The following is a 25499-nucleotide window of genomic DNA, read 5'->3' as shown; positions in this document are numbered from 1 at the left end:
AAAGCCTCATCTTTCTCCTATAGAGAAGCTGGTGGTTTCAAACTGCTGACCTTGCAGGTAGCAGCCCACCATGAAAACCCACTGCACCACCAGGATGCCTTCTTAGACATTCAGTCAATACATTTGCTGACGCACTGACTGACTTGACTGTCCAGTGTTGTGCGAAGGGTAGAGGACACATCAATTAACAAAGCAAAAACCTCTACCCCCTAGAAGCTTACTTTTTAATGGGACAAAAGACTAAAACAGATAGTAGGTTAGGTTGATAGGGGGAAATCAGGCAGAGAAGTGGGACAGGGAATAGATTAAGTGACATGGGGAGGTAGTGCTGCAGTTTAGTGAGTCAGGGAAATGTCCGTTAGTTTGACATGGGAGTAAAGACCTGCAGGAGGTGAGGAGACAGGACATGCAGCTTTAAGAGGACAAAGTTATCCAGGAAGAGGGAACAAGCACACAGGCCCTCAGGGAACAGCCCGGAGAATGGGTGCTATACCTGGACGCTGCAGATCAAGGACCTTCACAGACACTTGTGAAAATTTTTGGTTTTTATTCTGTGAGAACAAAAGCCATCATCTTCTGAAACCTTTCTATTAAAAATCATCAGGCACACAATTATGATATGGGCACTTTTTAAAAACCGCTAAGCTCTACAATATAAATCAGGTGCTCATGTGGCACTGTCGGTGGAGTGCTGGACTGCCAACTGCAAGGTCGGTGGTTCAAACCCACCAGTCACTGCAGATTTAAGGTCCTGGACACCTTCAGAATGGAATACATGGCCCTGGGTTTTGGACCATGTAGATCCATCCAAAAGAGCTGGAAATGCAACTTGGCAATTTGACGTATGCTGTCAGAGCTCATCGGACTTTCATTTCAAGAAAGTTCTGTCCTCTCAACCTACTGGAGAACATGAAGAGGCAAATCTGCAACTCAAAAGTGAACGGAATCAATCTAACCTATCATTTCTACCATTACTTAAGCCTTTTTTGTTGTTATCTTACTCTCACAAGTCACCAAAGGATTAAAATTTTTAAAAAGGAAATATTGAAGGAAGAAAAAGAAATATAAAATGCGTGAGTTAGAGGGTCCACAAACACCTGATTCCAAGTTTCAGTTTGGCTCTTTGATAACCCGACAAATTATGTGACCTTCCTAAAGCGGACCCAATCAACTCGCTCCTCAATCCGTATCACACAAGGATCAGGATACACACATCCAAATGGAACTGGAATTTAAATTCTCCCACACTTTCCCTGCCTGGCTTTAACACCAGGGACATTCTCTGGGACGGTCACTTTTCGTTATTATCCAAGAACAAATTTACTTGGAGGGAAGAAAGATCCCGGGGCGTTTATAATGGCTGAAAATGTTAGAGAAATGTGGCTGGCGCGACGGGGAGTCAAAATCAAAGCGTTTTCAAGGGCTGGGGAGTGAGTTACGACCTAACGGAGGCCCAACTTTTCAAGTCCAAAAGCCTCTCCCTGTGCGTGCCCACTCCAATCGGCGAGTCCGTCATAAGCTCAGACGCCGGCGGGTTCTGGAACACCCCAGCACCTCTCCTTCCCGAGGGGCCAGGGCTGCGAGGGGGGACACTGCGCCCGCAGAGACGCACGGAGCAAGTCCCCTCCCGGCACTACAAGGGCGCAACAGTTTGGGGTGCCGCCGCACAGGCCACAGGTGGCCACAGGCCGCGGTCCCCCGGCCCAGGTCCTCGCCTGCGCCCCCCGCGCCCACCGGGGTGTCTTCGGCCTCGGCGCTGTCCTGCCCAGCCCATTCGGGTCCCGACCCACCTCGCGGGCAGCACCGGCCCGGCGACCCCGGCCCAGGGGCCGCAGCCCGCCCACCCGCCTGCAGGGCCGCCACGCCCCCTCCCCACGGCCGCGAGGTGGCTCACCTCACGCGGGCCCGAGCGGGGCGAGCGCCGTCTCCGCCCGCCGCCTGGGCCCTCGGCCGCTCGCCTGCGGCTGGGCCCCGACGGCCGGCGGCGGCGCGCTGCCGGGGGCGGGCTCTCCTCGGCGGGGGTCCCCCCGGGCCAGGGCGGGGATGCAGGGGGACCGGGGTGGGGAGGGGGAGAGGGGCCCGGGGGAGAGGGGGAGAAAAAGGGGGGACGCAAACCCGGAAAGGGAGAAAAGGGGGGAGGGGAAATCAGAAGGGGAAGAAAGGCCCCGAGTCCGCCCCCTGCTGCGGCCTGCGCGCTACGTCACCACGTCCGGCGTAGTCGTCACCGCGTCGTGCGCGCTGCTGCCCCTGCTTCCGGCGTGCCCTGCTCGGCTCGGTAAACACCGCCCCCATCTACTCGCCCCTCTCACACCCCCGCGCACACATCCTCCTCCACCCACCCACCCACCCGGCCTTCACGTGTGCACGCTCCCTCCATCCCTCCCTCCCGGTCCACCTTCCCGTTACCTTGGAAACCGGATGGCCAGCCACCTATCCAGACCCACTGGGATCCCCTAGAACTGAACCAAGCCACTGCCATCAAGTCAACCCACATGCACCCTATAAAAGACTGAGAACTGTCCCATAGGACTCCCAAAGCTGTAAAACTTTGTGGAAGCCAACTGCCGCATCTTTCACCCACGGAGCAGCTGCTGGGCGCGCACTTTAACCACTGCTCCCAGAGGATTCCTTTTGGCATCATTACCCACTACCATCAAGTCAATACCAACCCAATAGTGACCTTCTGTAGGTTTCCCAAGCTGTAAATCTTTACCGGAGCTTGTGGCCTCGACTTTCTCCTGTGTGGTGGCTGGTGGGTTTGAACCCTTGGCCCTGCATAGTTCATCAAGACTGTCAGATACAACCAGCTTTAAGCATAATACTAGTATTAAGAACTATAATTTCAATTTTTGGAGCACCTTCAAAGCAACCTTTCACTTAGCACAGTAACCAGCACCAAAACAGCATATACTCAATAAATATTTGTTGTATAAATGGATAAAGAAACTGCTGCAGGTAAATGTTCACGCTACAAATGACAAAAACTGACCTGGAAGGAACTCTGTCCAGCCTACTAAAATCATATTCACGCCACCGTGCACTCAATAAGATACAGATTTTTAATCATTAACTTAAATTTCTAATCTTCCTCATTCTGTCCATTTTATGCAGAATCAGTTTAGCTATTGATTATGTGTATTTGGACCATCTGTTCAAAGAAACAATGTACTCTTGCATTAATAGAATTCAACCATTTAATATTTATTAGGTGACAGGAATTGCTGTCAGAAAAAAAACACAAATAATTATAGTACAATATTAATGCCATACTAAGCATTCAACCCTCTGCCTATCAAGGGTTAGTAAGTCTTCCTCCAATCCTGATATCTACTGCATTCTTCTTCATATAATTGAAGTTGTTGAGGATTGCATCTTACTTGGATCCACAATCAATTCTCATGGAGGCAGCAGTCCAGAGATCAAACAATGCATTGCATTAGGCAAGTATGTTGTACAAGACCTCTTTAAAGTGTTGAAAAGCAAGGATGTTTTTCTGAGGACTAAGGTACACCTGACCCAAGCCATGGTATTTTTAATTGGCTCATATGCATGTAAAAGTTGGCCATTGAGTAAGGAAAACCAAAGAAAAAGCAACCATGATGTTGGCGAAGAATAGCAAAAGTACCATAGACTGCCAAAAGAACACATAGATCTGTCTTGGAAGAAGAGCAATCAGAATGCTCCTTAGAAGCAAGGATGGCAAGACTTCATCGCATGTACTTGGGGCATGTTATCAGGAGGAGACCAGTCCCTAGAGAAGGACATCATACTTCACAAAGTGAAGGGGCAGAGAAAAAGAGGAAGCCCTGGATAAAACGGATGGACACAGTGGCTGCAACAGTGGGCTCAGACAGGGACGATGGTAAGAATGGTGCGGGACCGGGCAGTGTTTTCCTTCTGGTCAATAGGAGTCAGAACTGGCTTCAGTGACACCGCACAACAACAAGTGTTCTATGTGCTATGGAAACACAAAATGAAGCAATTCCTTCTAATAAATAAGGGGAAACAAGTGCACTGCAATGAAGCTGCTGCTGTCGGTAGGTGCTGTGTGTGGACCATGTGTGCAACAGCGAAACCCTGCCAGGCCCTGAGCCATCTCAGAATTATTGTTTAGTTTGAGCCCATTATTGCAACCACGTGTCAATCCACCTCCCAGAAGTTTGCTGAAGCCTATGAATGGGGCCCTAAATCTCTTTTGAGTCTCCAAAAAGGTCCAGCCTCCATTGGATTATTGCTGACTATTCACCAGCAAAGTAAAAAGCTTTGCCTCAAGCAGAGTGTTTGAAAGTGGATTACCACTACTCCCCTAGCCAGCCCAGGGAGGAGCAGCCTCCCCTGTGGCAGCCTCCCCTTATGGAAATGGGGGTACTAGGGTCACATAGTCCTGAGTCATATCCTGCCTGCCTTGGCGAGAGGGCCCTGAAGCAATATTGTAAACTTTTCTAATCTGCAATAGGGTGCTCTCCCAATCACAGTCCTTGTCCTGCTTCTGCAGTCCTGCCTGCCGCAACCAACCAACAATTTCCCCTGTTCTCCATGTCACAGTCTCTTGCTCATGGTCTCCTGCCTTCAGATGGTTCGCCTTTTCCCCACTTAACGATTGTGCGTCTAGAAACTATATTTGAATCTAGGTTCTTTTTTCCTTCCCTAAGCAGGGTCTTCTTCTTTTTTGCTCTTTCTTTCCTTCACCAAGCATGATGTCCTTCTCCAGGGACTGGTCCCACCTGACATGTTCACAGTAGTACGTGAGTGAGAGGAAGTCTCACCATCCAAGCTTCTGAGGAGCACTCGGCTGTCCTTCTTCCAACACCGATGTGTTTCTTCTTTTAGCTATACTTTCATATTCTTTGCCAACACCATAATTCAAAGACATCAATTATTTTTCAGTCTTATCATTGCCCAGCTTTCATATGCATATAAGGCGATTGAAAATACCATGGTTTGGGTCATGTGCACCTTAGTCTACAAGGTGACAATTTTGCTTTTTAACCCTTTAGAAGAAGTGGTTTCTCAACCTTCCTAATGGCAGGACCCTTTCATACAGTTCCTCATGTTCTGGTGACCCCCAATCATAAAATTATTTTTGTTGCTACTTCATAACTGTAATTTTGCTACTGTTATGAGTAGGGCGACCCCTGTGAAAGGGTCATTTGACACCGCCAAAGGGGTCAGCGACCCACAGGTTGAGAAACACTGCTTTAGAGAGAGCTTTTGTCGCAGACTTTCCGGGTGCACTATGTCATTTGATTCCTGACTGATGCTTCCATGGGCATTGACTGTGGATTCAAGCAAATTGAAACTCTTGATCATCTCAATAGTTTCTCTCTTTATCGTGATGTTGTTTATTGGGTCAACGGTGAAGGTCTTTGTTTTCTTTGTGTCCAGATGTAATCCGCACTGAAGGCTGTAGTCTTTGTAGTCATCATTAAGAGGTTCAAGTCCTCTTTGCTGTCATCAAAGCAAGATTGTATCATCTGCATATAACGGGTTGCTAATATGCCTTCCTCCAATCCTGACGCCACATTCTTCTTTATATAGTTCACTTTCTTGGCATTTCTCAAGCTAGTAGAACTGAAGAAAAACTTCAAGCCTTGAGTTGTAATATCAAAGGACTCGTTGGACAAAATGATGTCTGATTTAGGAATCATCAAAAGAAGATAGTAGGGATTCAGTCACCAACACCAGCTGGTCAACATTCAATCATTTTAGAAGATGAAACAAATGTCGGAAAACCAATGCTGCTGAAGAAGTCCAAACTGCACGGAAAGCACTGGTGAAAAACAAGGCTCTAAGAATGGATGACACAGCCTATCGAGATGTTTTAATAAAGCGCCACTCATCTATGCCAGGAAATTTGGAAGGCAGCCACTACCAGCTGACTAGTAGAGAGGATATTTGTGCCCATTCCAAAGAAGGGCGAGCCAACAGAATAGGAAAATTATCAAACAATATCATTCATATCACACATAATCAAAATTTTCCTAATGATAATTTTTAAAATGGTTACAACAGTATATCCACAGAAAACTTTCAGAAGTTCAACCCAGATTCAGAAGAGGAGGTGAGATGAGAGATATTTTTGCTGAGGTCAGATAGATCTTGGCTGAAACCGGAGAATATCAGAAAGATGTCTACCTGTGTTTTATTGATGACACCAAGATCCGACTGTGTGGCTCATATAATGGAAAGCATGGAGAAGGATGGAAACTCCAGAACACTTCACTGTGCTTGTGAGGACCAGGTACATAGACCAAGAGCTAATCTTTCCAACAGAACAAGGGGGTACGGCATGACTTATAATCAGGACAGGTGTGCACCAGGATTGTATTTGTTTATGATACTCTAGATCATACCATGACCTTTGAATAGGTCCTCATGTTGTGGTGACCCCAACCACAAAATTATTTTTGTTGTTACTTCATAACTGTAATTTTGCTACTGCAATGAATCAGGCAACCCCTGTGAAAGGATTGTTCAACCCCCCAAAGGGGTCACGACTCACAGGCTGCTCTAGAAAGATCATCTTTTAATACTCAATCTCAAAGCCTCCCCCTCCCCCACCCCAGCTTCCTGAGCTACAGATAATCTGAGGAAGAATTGCAGCTATAACCTTTGTCCTCGGGCCTGACAGCTCACATGGGTAGCAACTGTCTGAATTGGCCAAGGGACATTTCTTTCCCCAAACAAAACAACCTCCTCTTTCATCCCCCACTCTGTACTTTCCCCGATTTTGCATTGGCAGCTGCTGCCAGCTTCTACCTGGGACTGGCTTCATTTCCCAAATCAGATGTTTGGCTGCCCTATCCCCTGCAATACAGTCATGCCAGCTGGACAGATACCCCTTCCAGAGTCCCTGGCAGCTTAGGCCCTACAGCTGCTGAGCCCCTGAACCCCAGGCTCACAGCTCTTTCCTGGGGCTATTGCTCGAGAAGGGCTTCCCCCAGCAATGACCTCCTCATTGCTCCTGGCCTTCTTGTTCCTGGCTCTGACCACAGTGACCACTCCCAGAGCTGGCAGTCAGTGTCCAGCATGTGGGGGCCCTACCTTGGGCCTGGAGAGCCAACGGGAGCTGCTGCTGGACTTTGCTAAGAGGAGCATCTTGGACAAGCTGCACCTCAACCAGCGACCAACACTAAGCCGGCACGTGTCCAAGGCTGCTCTGAGGACGGCACTGCAGAGCCTCCAGAGGCGCCCACAGGGGGTGCTCCCCGAGGCTAACGGGGCCCAGGAATATGAGATCATCAGCTTTGCTGAGACAGGTGGGTTCCAGGTCTATAGATCGTCCCCCAAACCTGACCTCAGCTCTGAAGGAAAGGAAAATTTCCTCACCAATCCAGCTCCCAACTTTCCACAGCCTCTCCCCTCCTAATCCCGGGCACCCACTTCACAGGTTCTGGCTGGCAGTTCAGGCGAATGAGCAACTGGTATGTTGGTAATGGTTTCATTCTTTTGAGAAGGCCTGCCGCCTCTTCTCTGGCTCCTCTCTCTCTGCAGACTCCATAAGCTTCCTGAGGTTGGTGGGGCCCATCCACTTCCTGGGCCCTGCACCCAGGGGCTGACAGCTGAAGAAACTGCCCATTCTCTAGCCTCAAGGTCCAGTCCTTCCCCGATCTGAGGTCACCCCACTCCACAGATGCCTAATCTGGATAAAAGATGGAAAGGTCAAACATTGATCTTTCAGTTCCTCTCTACCCTACCCCCTCCCCTCTGGCTTTGATACCTCAGGTCACCATATTAGAGAGGGTCAGACTCGGATAGGTGGGTAGAAAGTAGATGGGGTGAGGGGGGTGTTACTTTGACGGAAGTATGAGCAATTGGCGAGTTTAGTGAGCAACTAAAGAGAAAAATGAAGAATTCAAAGACAGGAGTTTAGAAACAGAACAAACCCCGGCCTTTGGGGGCTCTAAGTTTTTTGCAAGTTCTTTCGTGGCCTGGGAGAGCTTTCCCATTCCCGGGCCCTTTCCCTGGTCAGCACCTACTCCCTCTCCCTCAACAGCTAGCACTCCCATCCGGAAAGGCCATCGTGAGCTGAGGTGGGTGCTCCCTCTACTAATGGCCCCCACCCGAAACCACCTGCAGGTGCAGAATTGTCTGTTGCCGAGTTTTGGGAAATCTGCCTTCTGACAGAATGTCAACCCCCTGAGGTCAGAAATGGCCTTCTCTTCCTCCTGTGTTAGCAGAGGCTACCGTGTGGCAGGAACAGCTAACATGTGCATGTTTAGGAGCCCTGGAGTCACAATAGGTGCATGTCTGGCTGCTAACCAAAAGATCAGCGACTGGAACCCACCAGCCTCTTGGAAGGAGATAAAGATTACAGCGTCGGAAGCCCAGTAGAGCAGTTGGCTCTGCCCTGTAGCATCACAGCCAGCCGCAGGCACACATCAACAATTATATTCTGGGGGAGGCCTCGACTGCCACACTACTGAGAATCCTGGGCCAGCCAAGTTAACCTAAAACCTAACTAGCCCAGGTGTGAAGGAGCAGACTGCATGTGGAGTTGAAAAACAGCTTGAGATGGAGAAGATACAATGGACAGATGAACCATGATTCGCTTGAACACTGAAACTCTCAGTTTCTTTGACCTTTCTAGCCTGGTTCTTTTTTTGTTTTAATAGTTTTTATTAGGGGCTCATACAACTCTTTTTTTTTTCATACAACTCTTATCACAATCCATACATACATCAATTGTGTAAAGCACATCTGTACAGTCATTGCCCTCATCATTCTCAAAACATTTGCTCTCCACTTAAACCCTTGGCATCAGCTCCTCATTTTCCCCCTCCCTCATGAACTTTTGATAATTTATAAATTATTATTTTGTCATATCTTGACCTATCCACCGTCTCCCTTCACCCACTTTTCTGTTGTCTTTCCCCCAGGGAGGAGGTCACATGTAGATCCTTGTGATCGGTTTCCCCTTTCCAGCCCACCCTCTCTCTATGTTCCCAGTATCACCACTCACACCACTGGTCCTGAAGGGATCATCCGCCCTGGATTCCCTGTTTCCAGTTCCCATCTGTACCAGTATACATCCTCTTGTCTAGCCAGACTTGCAAGGTAGAATTGGGATCATGATAGTGGGTGGGAGGAAGCATTTAGGAACTAGAGGAAAGTTGTATTTTTCATCGTTGCTACATCGCACCATGACTGGTTCATCTCCTCCCCGAAACCCTTCTGTAAGGGGATGTCCAGTGGCCTATAAGTGGGCTTTGGGTCTCCACTCCGCACTACCCCCCTCATGCACTATGGTAAGATTTTTTTGTTCTGATGATGCCTGATACCTGATCCCTTCGACACCTCGCAGAGGCTGGTGTGCTTCTTCCATGTGGGGTTTGTTGCTTCTGAGCTAGATGGTCGTATGTTTACCTTCAAGCCTTTAAGACCCCAGACGCTATATCTTTTGATAGCCGGCCACCATCAGCTTTCTTTGCCACATTTGCTTATGCACCACATTTGTCTTCAGTGATTGTGTCATAGAGATGAGCACACAATGATAAGATTTTTGTTCTTTGATGCCTGATAACTGATCCCTTCGGCACCTCATGATCACACAGGCTGGTGTGTTGCTTCGGGCTTTGTTGCTTCTCAGCTATCCCTGGTTCTTAGCCCCATCCTGGCACTTTGTGATGATAATGATGGTTGCTGCTTGTGTGTGTGTGTGTGTGTGTGTGTGTGTGTACCTGCCTCATCTCATTTAGCACAACCTCCCCAGAAGCGACATTTGACTATTGTTCATTTACACCTCGAGACTTATGTTCTTGGAAGACTTATGTTCTTATGAGTGTAGAAACTGAGGCTCAGCGAAGAGAGTTTACATGGTCAGGCTCATCCAGCTGGCAAGTGGCAGGATACAAACACCATTCTCCTGACTTGAAAGTCTTGTATATATTTCCCACATATTTGCTAATGAATAAATACCACATTCAGGCCAGAGGGGGACTGATCTGAGATGAAGTTTAAAAGGAAGTTTGGAGGTGAGAATGACTGATGCCTGGATTCCACCTTTTACATTTAAATATTTTAGCTGGAAGTTTTCCGTTCCAATTTAAGCTATTAACTACACCACAGTGTGAACGAAAGATCTGAGAATTATTCTTGCTGGAGATATGAAGAGAGAGAGAGCCCAAGGCTCTGAGGAAGCTAGAATAAGGAAGCGTGGAAGCCGCAGGGCCAGGGGTGCTGGGAACTCTGGAAGTTATGAATTAAGGACCCCATGCCTCTCGTTTTGCCAGGGTCAGTTCAACTATATTAGGTTTCTGTCTGGAAGAAGCATCCTAAAAGTGTCAATCAATATGTCTGTCCAGCCTCCTGAGAGGCTGTGACTGCCCACAGTTTTTGTCTTTCATTATCTGTTGCTCAGTAACAAACCATCCCCAAAGAGCAGTGACATGAAACATCAAGGATTGATTGTTTAACCATTGCTTGGTGGTTTGGCTTGGTGTAACTGGACTGGTCCAGGTGGGCCACTAAGTGAATTCCTGCGGCTGTGCCTTCCCCTGAGACTGCAGCTGGAACTGGAACATCTCAGAGGGGGGTGTTCATGCTCCAGGGCCTCTCTCCATTTGGCCTGTCCTTCCGTAGTTAACCCATGCTTCTTTAAAGTGGGGTGTGGCTTCCAAGAACATAAGTCTCGAGGTATAAATGAACAAGCTTCTTTCTGCTTGCATTTACCAGCTCATAGTCCACTGACAAAGAAAGTCACGTGCCCAAGCTGAAGCCCAAGGTGGGAGAGAACTACACAAAGCTGTGAAGATCAGAAGATACTGTTCTTTGGAAGCTATTAATGTCACTGTCTAGGACCGACTGCTCTTTAATAATTAAGCATTACTAACCAATTAATAACCCAAACCATTTGATGCCGACTCATACGATCCCATATAGGGTTTCCGAGGCTGTAAATTTTTCTGGGGGCAGACAGCCTCATCTCTGTCTCATGGAACTACTGGTGGGTCTAAAAGACCAACCTTGCAGTTGTCAGTCAAGGCTTACCCGACAGCGCCATCTGGGCTCCTTTTAATAAATAAGGGAGCACCAGGGAAGCTGTCAGGTAAGCACTGGATTGCTAACTGCAAGGTTGATGTTTCAAACCCACGGGCAGCTCCTTGGAAGAAAGATGAGGCTGTCTGTTCCCAGAAAGATCCAGAACTGACTCGATAGCCGTGGGTTTGGTTTTTTAATAATCTCTGTCTTGGAGAATGCTCCTTAGAAGAGAAGATGGAGAAACTTCATCTCAATTCTTTGCACATGTTATCAGGAATGATCCAACTCTTGCAAAGCATATCATACTTGGGTAGAGCAGAGGTCCGCAAAAAATTTAAAAAAGGAAGAAGACCCATAGCTAGGTGAGCTGATACAGTAGCTGTAACAATGGGCTCAAACATAGTAATATAACAGAGCAACACTGTGAGGACGGTGCAGGGCCCGCAGTGTTTCCAATTGTTGTGCACAGGGCCACTCACTCACTCTCCGTAGGGACCGACATGAAAGCCTCTAAGGACAACATAACACCAACAGTAATAATCTCTCCCACATTTGAAATACAATTGTCGCGTGCTGGCAAGCCTCCCAAATAGCTCATTGTGACATCAGGATCAGACTTGGCACCTTCTCTGAATTAGGTGCATGTGTTCATGTGTTTGAGGGTACATTTCTTCAGAGGCAGGGGCACTCAGTGGTGCTCATGCCAGCTGCTGAGAACCAATCATGCAAATCTCTTCCAAGCTCCTCATGTGGTGACATCATATTGGTAGCTTGAAATGGGGGCAATATTTACACTACACAAATTGGCAGACACTGCACATCAGAACTCTTTTCCCCTTCTTCTCTCCTTTCCCGCGACCAGGTGTTAAACATTTACTAGCGCACCACTGCCTGTGACCTAAAAATACCATTTATCTTCCTCCCACACATTTAGCATACAATGTTGAGAAAGAGACCAGATAACCATTATAGACACTCTGTTCAAATTAGGGGGTGGGGTGGGCGGAGAAGTGGGAGACACAGAAATTCTGGTATCCAGCTAAATATCTGTCTCAGTCTGGCCCAAATCTAAAATTTGAAAATTCTCTTGGTGAAAGCCTGGTTCTGCTCACTGATGGATTCTCCCGCTGCTTCCTTGGCTTCTGGGCCCACCCTCTCACTCCTGGCTCTGTCGTCTGAGATGTCCTTCAATCTCAAAAAAAACGGCCTCTGCTTTCGGCTGAGTCGTTTTCTCAGCCTGCTTCCAGCCCAAAGAAATTGGGAGTCTAGAGATTCCTTTTCATTCTGAACTGCCCCTGCCCTCTAATACTTTCACTATTACCAATTCTCTATGGACCGTCTATTACGGACTTCATAAAATTATCAAACTCTAATTCAGGGTAGAACTGCCTTGTGAGTGCCTGAGACCGGAACGCTTCACAGGAGTAGAAAGCCTTTTCTGCCAGCCGAGAAGCAGTGGACAGTTTGGAACCGCTGGCCTTGTGGTTATTAGACAAAAGGCACCCCGTCCTCTCAAGACAGATACAGTTCTACTTCCAGCCATAAATTACAGTATGGGGGTATAACACTTAGAGCCTTTAAAACCCCTTATCCAGTTGAGAGGGCCTAGAAGTATCACTTTACATTTTGGAACTTAGAGAAGCTGACCCTGTGTTTGTTTCCTTCTTCCCTCTGAAGTTATTTTATGGGCAGGGCTTTGGATGTGATGTTTGCCCTAAGGCCATTTTCTTTCTTTGTAAACCTTTTGCCAGGTGGAAAGGCAGGCGATGAAAAAGGTTTCTATTTCCATCTAGCAAGTCCAAGGATAGAAACATTTTTTTCTAAATTCTGCTTGAAAATTGAACCGTTCCTTTTTTAGTTCATCTCTCTCCTAAAATGTTTTATCATAGGCAGCTAAAATAAACCAATTAGCACCTCCAGCTCTCTGCCTGGAAATATCCTCAACTAAATTCACCATTTCATGAGATATCTTTTCTATCTTCCAGGTTACCCCAGGCAATGGCCAACAATGACCAATATATAACACAGTTCCCTGTCTCAAGCTTCCAGAAGCAATTTTCTCACTGCCCTTTATCCTGTCCCAAAGTCAATGCACTTTCTTAATGACATAAGGACAGCAACTGACTTATTTACTTATTTATTTTCTTCCCTTTACATGGTACTCTGTGTGTGTGTGTGTGTGTGTGTGTGTGTGTGTGTGTGTGTTAGGTGAAACTTAACACAGCACATTAGGAGTTTCCATTAAACTTTTTTTTTTGGCATAAATTGTTCCATGTCACTAGTACAAATTTCACAATGTGTCAACATCCAAATGAGTTCCATTCTGTTTGTTCTGTTTCCATTTATCTCACTTCCCTATCCTTCTTTGCCTTTGCGTTTGGATAGACACTGACTGTTCCATACACTTGATGGTTTAAGGGAATACACTCTTCATGGAGATACTGTCTATTGATTAAGCCATTTATTATTCGAATGAAAGGTGGCCTTTAGGCGTGTCTGCATTTCCAAGTTCAAAAGGTATCTTAGGGTGACAGTCCCACGAGTCCAGTAAGTCTGACCTCTTTTAGAAACTGGAATTTTGCTCTACACGTTTCTTTTCTTTTTTTCTCATTCTCCCTAGGACCTTCTATGATGTCCCTGGTCAGAACAGCCAGTGGTTGGGAACTAAACCAACATCACTGACATAAGTTGATTCCAATTCATGGTGATTCTTTAGAGCAGAATAAACTCGCCCTCTGGGTTTCTGATATCTTTACAGGCACAGAAGGCCGTATCTTCCTCCATCCCAGAGCGGCCGGTGGATTTGAACTATTGACCCTGGGGTTAACAGGGCAACTCATAAACCACCAAGCTACCAAAACTCCAAGCCAGACACCATCTAAATTTTCTGTCCACATGGTCCTGTGGACTACTTTCTGCTTTGAGCCTTTGGTTCCCCTCATTCTTTCTTGCTCCGGACAGATAGACAGCAATAGTTGTATCTTCAATGGCCACTTACAAGCTTTACGTCCCCAGCTACTATTCACCAATCTAGGATGTAGAATTTTATCCGTATGAACTATCTTGTACCAACTGACTGAGTTGTCCTATGCGATTATGATTCTAAGTTTTTTTAACCCAGTAAACCAATCCTACTATCATTCTTTAGAGGAGCCCTGGTGGCAGAGTGAGCTACACACCGAGCCACTAATTGTTCCGCTAGAGCAGGGCTCTCAACCTTCCGAATGCCGCCAGCCTTTCACACAGTTCCTCAGGTGGTGGTGACCCCCAACCATAAAGTTATTTTCGTGGCTACTTCATAACTGTAATTTTGTTACTATTATGCATCCTCACGTAAATATCTGATATGCAGGAAGTATTTTCATTGTTACAAGTTGAACATGATTAAAGCATAGTGATTAATCACAAAACAATATGTAATTATATATCGTGAAATAATTATTTCTAATGACAAATAAATGAAATTTTGTCTTGAAGCATGGTGTGGCATGGATCACAGTCTTCCCACTGGGTACTCATAAGTTGGTGTATCTGCACATGGGTGGACCCGCCTGGAGACGGATAGAGGAGCAGAGTCTCTGTTCCTAAGAGCCATCGGAAATTGGTGTTTTCTGATGATCTTAAGCGACCCCTGTGAAAGGGTCATTCAACCCCCAAAGGGGTCGTGACCAAGAGGTTGAGAACGCTGCTCTAGAGAAAGATGAAGCTGTTTGTTCCTACAAAGATTTAATGCCTTAAAAACCCATAGGGGCAATTCTACTCTGCCTTATAGCATCACTATGAGTCATAATTGACTCAATGGCAGTGGGTTGGGGTTTTCGAAACATTCTTCAGCCCTCCAGAAGGTCAGAGCAAAATGCCTTGCCCGACGGCTTTGCTTTGACCGGGCCCCTTCTACTTCATGCCAGCCATTGCTTTGTGCTCTGTCTTCAAGATTGTACCAATAAAGCTGTGTTTACCTTCTGTTAAAATTTTTCCGGGAAATGTTCCAGGACCTTGATCCCACGTGTTTAGCATTTCCTTGGAAACCTTTCCTCTTGTCTGCAGTCGATCATAGTTTGGGGACCATCAAGCTGAAAGTTTGCCTAACTTTAATTTTTCAGTCATAATTATGTATGCTGAACCCATTGAGATATTTATGGTGTTGGCCACTTCTTCTGTTATCATCAGTCTTCTTCAATGAGGACATGAACAAGATTAATTTTTTCATTGCCAGTTGGCATGGAATGGCTTGCTACTGATGGCTTCATTGTCAGCATCATATTCTCCCCTCTGAAAAAGAATGATCTATTGGTAAATGGCGGATTGCTTGGGGTCACTGTCCCCATAAATGTTTTATAAAACAGCAATGATTTCACCATTCTCCGATGTATGCGTCACCATAAATTTGGTGTTTGCATCATTTTAGCAGAATTCATGTTGTTCTGATAAGGCTGTTTTCAAATTAATTTCTTATCCTTCTAAATGCTTCAAACTAAATCCTATTCAGACATGTTCTAAGTTAGTACACGTTTATTTGGGTGTAAAAATAATTGAAAGCCATATACGTTTTTACATAATACACAATTTCATGAACTTTTTGAAACCCACCATATATAAAGAATGTAGTGTTGTGAATTAATTTATATACCTTTTCTAGCCATTGTCTTTGTAACACCCACCACACAACTGAGTAGGACCATGCAGATTGGAGATATTTCCTCTTTTCTGATGGGTCTGTGTAAGACAAGGTGAGGGAAAATTCTGAGGATTATATGATTCAGTGGTGAGTGATTGTTAATAGTTAATTATTATTCTAAAAAGTTGGAACTCTCCAGAGGACAGCACTGAAGCTACAGCTCAGGGAGAGGGACATATCTAATCAGAGCATATGGGCGCAAATGAAGGGGGAGAAAGAGAGAGTGGAACACATCCTGGCCCATCAAGCATTGAGGATGATTTTCCCTCTCAGAGCAGCCAAAGCAGAGAGGACCATAGGACCAGCCACCAGGAGACACGACATCCTTCATTGACCCATAGTGCTACGGGGAACAACACTGGAGACATAGTGCAGGAATTGCGCCTGGTCTGATCCCACCACACTGAGGCGAAATTCTAAGGGTGTGCAACAGAACAGCAAGGGGAACAGAGCAATGACGTCCCCAGGGAATAGCAAAAATGCCTTTGGGGCCAGGGTGTGGCACCCCATCAGACTCAACTGGAAAACACTGCTAAAGGTCAAAAAACAGACCTTGAACTATTTACAGACTTTTCTTTTTTTTGACTTTGTTTTGTTGTTGTTGTTTTCTTTTGTTGGTTTGTTTTGCTCTGTCTTGGTTTTTTTGTGTGCATATTATTATCTCTACAGGTATATCTAGATAAGATAGGTGGGATAAACAAGCTGGAGGAGAAAACAACAGGACCAACAGTTGGGGGGGACATGGGAGAGGCAGAGGAAGGGGAAAGGAAGTGGGTGTTAACAAACCAAGGGACAAGAGAACGACAAGTGATCAAAAATCAATGGCAAGGAGGGTGTAGGAGGCTTGTAGGGCTTGATCAAGGGCAATGTAACCTAGACGAATTACTGAAACTCAAATGAAGGCTGAACATGATAGTGGAATGAGAGGAACGTAAAAGGAAATAGAGGAAGAAACTAGGAGGTAAAGGGCATTTATAGAGGTCTAAATACAGGCATGTACATATGTAAATATATTTATATATGACAGTGGGGAAATAAATCTATGTGCATACATTTATAGGTTTAGTATTAAGGTAGCAGATGGACATTGGACCTCCACTCAAGCACTCTCTCAATGCAAGAACACTTTGTTCTGTTAAACTGGCATCCATGATGATCACCTCCCCAACACGATCGCTGAAGACAAATGGGTGTATAAGCAAATGTGGTGAAGAAAGCTCATGGTGCCCAGCTATCAAAAGATACAGCATCAAAAAAATAATAAAAGATAGAGCATCTGGGATCTTAAAGACTTGAAGATAAACAAGCGACCATCTAGCTGAGAAGCCACAAAGACCACATGGAAGAAGCACACCAGCCTGTGTGATCACGAGGTGTCAAAGGGATCAGGGATCAGGCATCAAAGAACAAAAAATCATATCATTGTGAATGAGGGGGAGTGTGGAGCGAAGACCCAAAGCCCATCTGTAGGCAACTGGACATCCCCTTACAGAAGGGTCGCGGGGAGGAGACGAACCAGTCAGTGTGCACTATAGCACTGATGAAACATATAATTTTCCTCTAGTTCTTTAATGCTTCCTCCCCACCACCACTATTTTAACCCCAATTCTACCTTACAAATCCAGCTAAACCAGAGCACGTACATGGGTACAGATAAGAGCTGGAAACACAGGGAATGCAGGACAGATAAACCCCTCAGGACCAGTAATGAGAGTAGCGATACCAGGAGGGTAAGGGGAAGATGGGGGACAAAGGGGGAACTAATCACAATGATCTCCATATAACCCCACCCAGGGGAACAGACAACAGAAAAGTGGGTGAAGGGAGACATCAAGCAGTGTAAGTCGTGGAAAAATAATAATAATTTATAAATTATCAAGGGTTCATGAGGGAGGGGAGGGAGGGGGAAAGTGAGGGGCTGATACCACAGGTTCAAGTAGAAAGCAAATGTTTTGAGAATGACGATGGCAACAAATGTACAAATGTGCTTGACACAATGGATGTATGGATGGATTGTGATAAGCCCTCAATAAAATGATTTTTTTAAGTTGGATCTCTAATATGGGGATTGATAAGTTTTTCCTCCCGGATGGGTATAAAATAAGCCATCTCAAAAAAAAAAAAGCCATCTCAGAAGAAAGAAGAAGGTGGAGATTTCATTTCAACCAGGAAAGAAGAGCTAGTAATCTGGAGTATGTCCTTTATATCTCAAGATCTCTGTACACTGGACTTCTGTAATCCAGGGCCATGAACCTGTGACACCAGAGAAGGAGCAGAGTGGCAAGAGTGGGGCAGGAGCAGCAGCAGAACCAAGAGCCAACTCATGACACAGAGGGTTTCCCATGAAGCTAGTGAAGCTGAGTGTCTTCCAGCAGCAGGCTTGCTAATGGACTGAAGTCAATTCTTAGAGCCTTGTTTTGGCTAATGCTTTCAGTGCCACTTGAACTTCTTCCTTCAGCAACCTTGGCTCTTGCTCATATGCTCCCTCCTGAAGCAGTGGACTGTCGACTGGTTCTTTCTGGTGCAGCGACTCTGTGTTCTTTCCATCTTCTCTTGATGCTTCCTGCATCGTCAATATTTTGCCGAGAGTCTTTCATAATTGCAACGTGAGACTTGCCTCTTCTCTTGAGGTCTTTCCATTTCATACATGCCCAACGTGTCCTTCCCTTTTGTTTTTCTAATTCTAGGTCCTTGCACATTTCGTTAAAATTGTCGGCTTTGTCTTCTTAAGCTGCCCTTTGAAATTTTCTCTTCAGCTCCTTGGATTCATCCTTTCTTCCGTTCGCTGTAGCTGCTCTGTAAGAGCACGTTTAAGAGTCTCTTCTGATATCCACGCTGATCTTTTCTTGCTTTCCTGTCTTTTTCTTTTTTTTTTTTTAATTTTAACAATTTATTGGGGCTCATACAATTCTTTTCACAGTTCATATATAGCTTTCCTGTCTTTTTCCTGACCTTTTGCTTCCTTCATGATTCATGTTCTCGGTGTCCTCCCACAGCTCATCGGGTCTTCTGTCCTTAGTGTTCACTGCATCAGATCTGTTCTTGACCTTCAGGTGGGACAGGCTCAAGGACCTATTTTGACTCTTGTGAACTGGTTTTCATTTCTTCAGCTTTATCCTGAACTTATTGAGGAGCAACGGATGGTCTGTTCTGCAGTGGGCAGTTGGTCTGGTTTTAACTGCTGATATTGAGCTTCTTCTTTGTATCTTCCCACAGAGACAGCTAATTCTATTTCTGTGTATTTCATCTGGGGAACTCCATGTGTGTAGTCACCTTTTGTGTTGTTGAAAAAAAGTATTTGCTATGAACAGGTCGTTAGTTTTGCAAAATTCTATCATGTGATCCACCACCAGATTCATTTCGATCGCCGGGTTCATTTTTTCCTAACTATTGTTCTTTCTTCTTTGTTTCCAACTTTTGCAATCCAATCGCCAAGAATGACCAATGACTGCACGCTTGATCCATCCATTCCAGTGGAAGCAGTTGGCAGAATTCTTCAATTTCTTCATCACTAGCATTTGTGGCTGGTGCACAAAGTTGAATTCTAGTTGTATTGATTGAATTTACTTGAAGGCAGACAGATACAGTTTGATCAAAGATAGCATTATATTTCATGATGTGCATAGCAAGATCCTTTCAGATCACGAATGCCATTCCTTTCGATTGTTCTTCTCAACCTAGTAGGCACAGTAAATCATGTGGTTTTCTGATTCAAATGGCCAACACCAGTCCATTTCACTCCCGATGATTAAGGTTTCAATTTTCTTGTGTTCCATTTCATTTTTGACCACTCCCAATTTTCCTAGTCATACTTCGCACGTGCCAAGTGGCAATCATTAGATTTTGCAGCTGTTTCTCTTGACCTTGGGTTGTGCCCCGTCAGCAAGCGAAGATCTGGAAGGCTCCACCCCCATAGGTTGACCCAACTCAGGTCACCATGGTGGCCTCCCCGCTAAGAAATCAGCTCTTTTTCAGGCGGATTTGCAGTGCACTCCAACCGGAAAGGTCCGTCCTCTGATAATGTGCTGTTTCCTTTGTTTAGGCTTTCAGTATTTGACAGTTAATTGAAGTTTCCCATAAAGTTGCCCGCGGCTTCTTTCCCCGAAGTGGAAACTGTTCACTGTGTGTGACCCTGCTGGCATTTGAAACACCAGTGACATAGCTTCCAGCAACACAGCAACACACAGCCACCCCAGTGTGGCAAACTGACAGACAAGTGGTGGACATCACGACTGACAGCTTTGGAAGCCCAGTGGAACCGTTTTAGTCAGTCCTGTACTGTTCCCGCAGAGCCCTGTTGGCGGAGTGGGAGTGGTCACGGTCACGGGTTGGGCTGTCATCTGCACGGTTAGCATTTGAAACCACCAGCTGTGCCGAGGGAGAAAGGTTGGGCTTTGTTTTCCCGTGAACAGTTGTAGTCCAGGTCGCTAGAAGTCAGCCTTGACTCCACAGCAATGAGTTTCATTTGGATGCAGGTCATGTGTGTTGGACTTAACTGATGGAGGTGGGTTTGCAGTTGTGTTGATCAATAACAAACCACTCTAAAGCAGAGGCACTTTAAATATCACCTGTGTTCTTTCTCGTCATCTTGTAATTTGATTGGGCATCTGGAAAGCTCTTCGGCTCCCTATGGTACAGCTAACTGCAACTGCTTTCAGTTGGGAGCTCGGATAGGGAGCGAACATCAGGCAGAGGTCACCCACTCTCCAGAGTCTTTTCCTCTCATCAGGACCTCTTCACTCTGTAGTCAAGTCCAGGTTTCTTTACACCACGATGGTTGGCTTGCAAGATGACAAAGGCTCAGGTGTGGTAAGGGTCACCGTCCACCACAGCTCCGGCTGGTTATGTTATAACCAGAGTAACTTAAGGGGTTCTAACGGTTGAGTGTTTAGTGACCTAGCAAGAAAAGAATAAATAGTTCGGCCAATCAGAATCCTCTTCAGGATTCTGGAATTTGGAGACTGAAAGATCGGCTCACTTAACTAAGAGGAGCTGAATTAAAGAGCCAGCAGACTCAGGAGGTGCAGCCGATATTTGGGCACCTGGGGATGCTGACAAGGTGTCATGGATTTCCAAATGGGATATCAAATAGGCAGCTGAATATACAAATCTGGGGCTTGGGGAGAGGCTAGAGTCAAAGAGATCTATTTGGGAGTCACCCGCATACCGACAGAACTGGAAGTCATGGAGTTGATGAGATTCCTCTGAGGGAGAGCATCGCTAGAGAAAAGGTTTGACTTCCACATTCAGAGGTCAGTCAGTGGAAGAGGAGCTGTCAGCCAAGACCAATGGGAAGCCAGTATCCCAAAAGTCAAGAGAAGGAACTCTCTCAAGAAGGAGACAGGGTTCACTGTGTCAAACACGGCCGAAGGGTCATGTAAGATGGAGCTAAAGAGATGGAACCACGGGATTTGGCCACGTTAGTGTTGGTGATGTTAACGAGAACAAGCTCAGTGATGTGAAGAAGATTCCAATTCGGCAATTTCAATAGGCAGGTGAAGAGTGATGAGGTAATGAAATCAGTAGTCTTGGGGATGGAAAGAAAGGCATGGAGATTCAAACACTATACTAAGGAGGAGGTGTGTGTATGGTAAGGAAGCCACCAGTTCAGATAGCAAGACAGGTATATTAGGAAGGAAGGAAAATAATTTATTTTAATGTGCTTGCAGGACATTCATCTGGCAAAATTAAGCAGTCAGAAACGTAAACCTGAAGCTTAGCAACTCCCAAATCTATATGTTGTGTCCAGCTGTGAAAAATACAAAAATACTCTGGTCTAGACATGCAGCTTTTGGAATCATCAGCAAAAAAAGATTGTGTTGACTGGCCATGCATGTGAGTAGGCGGTGCCTTCAGTGTAGAGTTAAAAGGAAAAAAAAAGATTAATCATAAGAAAGTTGTATCATGGAAGTCCAAAGAGAAAAGATTAAAAAAAAAAAAAAAGGTCAAGTGCTACAGAGAGTCCCTACGTGCTGAGGACAGAGAGTGACTGGTGGAACTGGCACACCGAATCACTGTGGCTTCTTCTGTCCGCAGGCCTCTCCGACAGGAACCAGACCCGTCTTGATTTCCACTTCTCTGATAGAACTTCTGGTGTCATGGAGGTCCAGCAGGCCAGCCTCACATTCTTTGTCCAGCTCCTTCCCAATGCCACAGGAACTTTGAAGGTGACAGTCCTTGTGCCAGGTCTACATAACACCAACCTCACTTTGGCTTCCCGACACCTGCTGGAGGTGGATGCCACTGGCTGGTACCAGCTTCTCTTGGGGCCTGAAGCCCAGGCTGCCTGCAGCCAGAGACACCTGACCCTGGAACTGGTGCCTGAAGGTCAGACAGCTCAGGGATCGGTTGTTCTGGATGGAACTGCCCACAGGCCTTTCGTGGCAGCCCGAGTGAGAGTTGGGGGCAAGCACCGGGTTCGGCGGCGGGGCCTCGACTGCCAGGGTGGGTCCAGGATGTGTTGTCGACAAGAATTCTTTGTGGATTTCCGTGAGATTGGCTGGCACGACTGGATCATCCAGCCCGAGGGCTATGCGATGAACTTCTGCACCGGGCAGTGCCCGCTGCACGTGGCAGGCATGCCTGGCATTGCTGCCTCCTTTCACACGGCAGTGCTCAATCTGCTCAAGGCCAACACAGCCGCAGGCACTGCTGGAGGGGGCTCGTGCTGCGTGCCCACTGCCCGACGCCCCCTGTCTCTGCTCTACTATGACAGGGGCAGTAACATCGTCAAGACGGACATACCTGACATGGTGGTAGAGGCCTGTGGGTGCAGTTAGTCTATGCTGGCACCGCCCAGGCGGGACAGGGTGGACAAACCTGCCCTCACAGAGATCCCTTTCCTGGAGACGAAGGAGGGACCCCAGAAGGTAGATGCTCTCTTCCTGAGAAACCCATGGAAACGATCCCACCTTCGATGTAAGGCGACCTTCATCTAAGAAGAATAGCATCTCCATGTACACTAGCTTCTCTCCTGGGCACAGTCCACCCATCAAGCCCACGTGTCCCCCCCACCCCAAGGATGCTGATGCACTTCCAGTCTTGAATAGTGCTGTCTGGTTCCTACAAAGATGGCCTGAGACCTCCCCAATCAACCAACCCCATAGCCCACTCTGCCCTGCTCAAGGATGAATTTGATCCAGCTGGGTTTTCTGGATCTCCAGAGAGGCCCTTCCTGGGGCTCACCGAAGATGAGATTACTGTTTTTCAAAGTGCGGCTTACCCAGCCTCTCCTTGCTCAAGGTGTCTTGAGCCCTCCCCTCTTTTCAGGTGGTCTACGGATGCTCCCTCTGCATACCTCCAACCATTCTTGGCCCGCCTCTGCTCTGTTTCATGCCCTTGAAAGCTGGCTCTCCAGACCTATCACCTGAGCTCCCTTGCCTTCTGGCTTCCTGGTGTTTGAGTAAGGGGAGATAGAAGTAAGGGTGTTCCTGCTTCCCTTCCCCCTCTGCCTAGGCATCACAGTTCTGGGTGCCCGCGGCTGTGGTCCTGAGGCTCTTGTCTGGCTTGCCTCTCCCACGGCTCCAGCTCTGCAGAAGTTCTGCTATCACCCCTTCAGAGGTAGGGGTCACAACGGCTTTCCGCTCTTGCTTGTCCCTGGGTGTTTCGACATCCTTGGTTGGTTCTCATCACCCCTCTGGAAATAGTTCCTTCACTAAGTCCTCTTAATGAAGCAAACATCAACAGCTGAGCATGTCCCCTGTCTCCTGCCAGGACCCTGCCTGACACCCAGGTGACACAGCACCCGCCTGCCCTGACCACTTGCTCGCCTCTAGGCTGAGCTATTGCATCTCCCCACCTCACACTTCATGCTTCTTCCTCCTCCTCGCTGCCTCCGCCTCTCCTCGTTCCTAGACCCTCTCCACTCTCTCGTGGCTGATAAGACACGGTGTTTTTAGCTGTTCCTCTCCTCCCTAAGCACTTGCTCCAAGTGATAAGACAAACCTCTGGCCCCTCCACAAGTAGGGCCACAACGCGTGGGCCGGTGCCTGGCGGGAGGCAGAGGCAGAGCTTCGATCTGACCCTCCAGCCAAGACTCCTGCCTGGAAAGTGGAATTAACCAAGGGGCACTTGCACGGGGAAGGGAGGAGAAGAGAAAGGCCTGAGATGAGGTCAGGGGGCATGTGCTCTGAGACTCGGCTCTCTTTCACCTTTGCCCTCCTTCCTCCAGTGTCTCCTCCCTGGCTTGGACAGCCCTGAACCCTGGGGTCGATATTGTCTGCAGCCAAGGCCGAGTTTGCGCAAAGCCCATGTGCCCTTTGGAGAACGTGCGGTCTGTGTTTGCTTATCTCAAAACCCTCTCTGAGCCAGGATAAAAGGTCCCCAGAAGAGGAGCCCAAAGGAGAAAGTCCGAAAGGGACCTCCGTGGGCCAGAGGGCCACATGGCTGAGCTGTGGGTGGCATGCAATCTGCGGGCGTCATCCTGCTCTCCTTCCTTCTAGTGCCTCCCGGGTCCCCCAAATCATACCTCCTTCCTCCCATGCCCACTTGCGTCTCTAGGGCAAAGACCATGATGAGGGAGAGGTGACATGAGGCCCTTACCTCGCAGGCCACATGTTTCCAGCCAGACCAAGAAAAATCAGCCGCCCCCATGACGAACGTTGTCATGCAAGACTTTTTTAAATAAAAAAGAAGACACAAAACCAGAATTGTGAACAGAATAGGCAACTTATCAAATAAACGGGAGCTCAGTATTAGTCGCATTCTTTGTGAGTTCTGCCCTCTGCCATGTTGGAAGGGAATGGGCCTGTCTTCTTCCAAACCTCCTCCTCCACAGCCCGCAGGCCCTTCACTCTCCATCCCTTCAGGCTTTTCCCATCTGAGCAGGACAGCCACTTCAGCTTCTCCTACTTCCTTACCCACCCCCAAACTTGTCACTACCCCCAGTCCCCAACCAGGTTGGTGGTAGGGCAGGCCGCGAGGCAGATGGCTAGAGTATTTATAACCTCGGGAGCACTTCTTGGGAAAAGTGACTAAGATGCGAAGAGCATATTTATAGCTGAGTTCTGACGTAAGTGTCAGTGGGGAGGTAAGGCCAGGCCAGGCACAGCAGCAAGAGGGTGGGAAGAACTGGAAATTGGGGGCACCTGACAGAGGGAGGGTTGGGGGAAAGTGGGGTCAGCGGTCCCTACAGTCGCTTCTTGCGGCTTCCTTTGCTTCTGTCTGAACACTGACAAGCAAGGCAGGCCCCGCCACTCAAACCTACAAGCCTCCACTTCCAGCCAGCCTGGAACAGCAGAGAGGATGCTGGGAGCTGGGGAGAGCACTGGACAGAGGTGTTTGAATCTGCTTCAGGACCCAGGGAGACAAGGGATGTGTGTGTGTGTGTGTGTGTGTGTGTGTGTGTGTGCGCGCGCGCATGGTCTCATGGTTCCTTCTCCACCTTCCCCATGTCATGTCCGGAGTTTCTAGGAAGAGCCTGGCACCATCACCAGGCTCCACTGCCACGTGTCAGCAGGAGGAGGTCCAAAAGCAAAGGTGGCAGTGATGTGGATCCTCGGGACAGTGAGTGTGGGTGAGGGAGGAGCCGGAGAAACGCTCCTCTCCTCTTCTGGTGAGGAGGCAGGTCCCCAAAGGGAGCGGATGGGTTGCTGCTCTGGGCTCTCCCCTTGCCCAGCAGCCCCTTCCCCGTCCTTTCCTGGGAGGCTCCTAGGCAGCCTGGGCCCGTCGCTGTCCAGTGGCGCAGCACTGCCACATGGTGGACACTGGCGGTACTGAACCCCCTTAGACGGAGCTCTCTTGGAAGCAGCTAGCAATCTCTCCGTTGACTAAGGTATGGTGGGGGTGGGAAGCGGGCAGGTCAAATGGAGTGGAGCGCGTTTCCATAGCACATTGACTCTCC

General features: G+C 47.4%; 2 protein-coding genes across 9 annotated transcripts in view; one reads left to right on the top strand and one right to left on the bottom strand.

Moving 5' to 3' along the window:
• Nucleotides 1–2125, bottom strand: part of R3HDM2 (R3H domain containing 2) — a 156964-nt gene extending 154839 nt beyond the window's left edge. For 6 of the 8 annotated variants that reach the window (XM_075551427.1, XM_075551414.1, XM_075551428.1 and 3 more), the window contains exon 1: nt 1895–2125. The gene's annotated coding sequence lies outside the window, so the exon portion shown is untranslated. The remainder of the gene's footprint in view (nt 1–1894) is intronic. The other 2 variants (XM_075551415.1, XM_075551432.1) reach the window with 1 other exon arrangement.
• A 4821-nt stretch (nt 2126–6946) lies between these two features.
• On the top strand, nt 6947–22437 carry INHBC (inhibin subunit beta C). The gene is made up of 2 exons (XM_075552798.1): nt 6947–7259; nt 21695–22437. Exons 1-2 carry the CDS (start codon nt 6947–6949, stop codon nt 22435–22437), a joined length of 1056 nt encoding a protein of 351 aa, XP_075408913.1.
• Nucleotides 22438–25499: the final 3062 nt, after the last annotated feature.

This window comes from Tenrec ecaudatus, chromosome 6 (genome assembly GCF_050624435.1).
Source record: "Tenrec ecaudatus isolate mTenEca1 chromosome 6, mTenEca1.hap1, whole genome shotgun sequence".
NCBI classification, from domain to species: domain Eukaryota; kingdom Metazoa; phylum Chordata; class Mammalia; order Afrosoricida; family Tenrecidae; genus Tenrec; species Tenrec ecaudatus.
This window is presented reverse-complemented; position numbering and strand designations above follow the sequence as displayed.

Coding starts and splice junctions, on each gene's coding strand:
- INHBC (XM_075552798.1), top strand. CDS start 6,947: ATGACCTCCTCATTGCTCCTGGCCTTCTTGTTCCTGGCTCTGACCACA. Junction 7,260..21,694: donor CATCAGCTTTGCTGAGACAG/GTGGGTTCCAGG, acceptor TTCTGTCCGCAG/GCCTCTCCGACAGGAACCAG.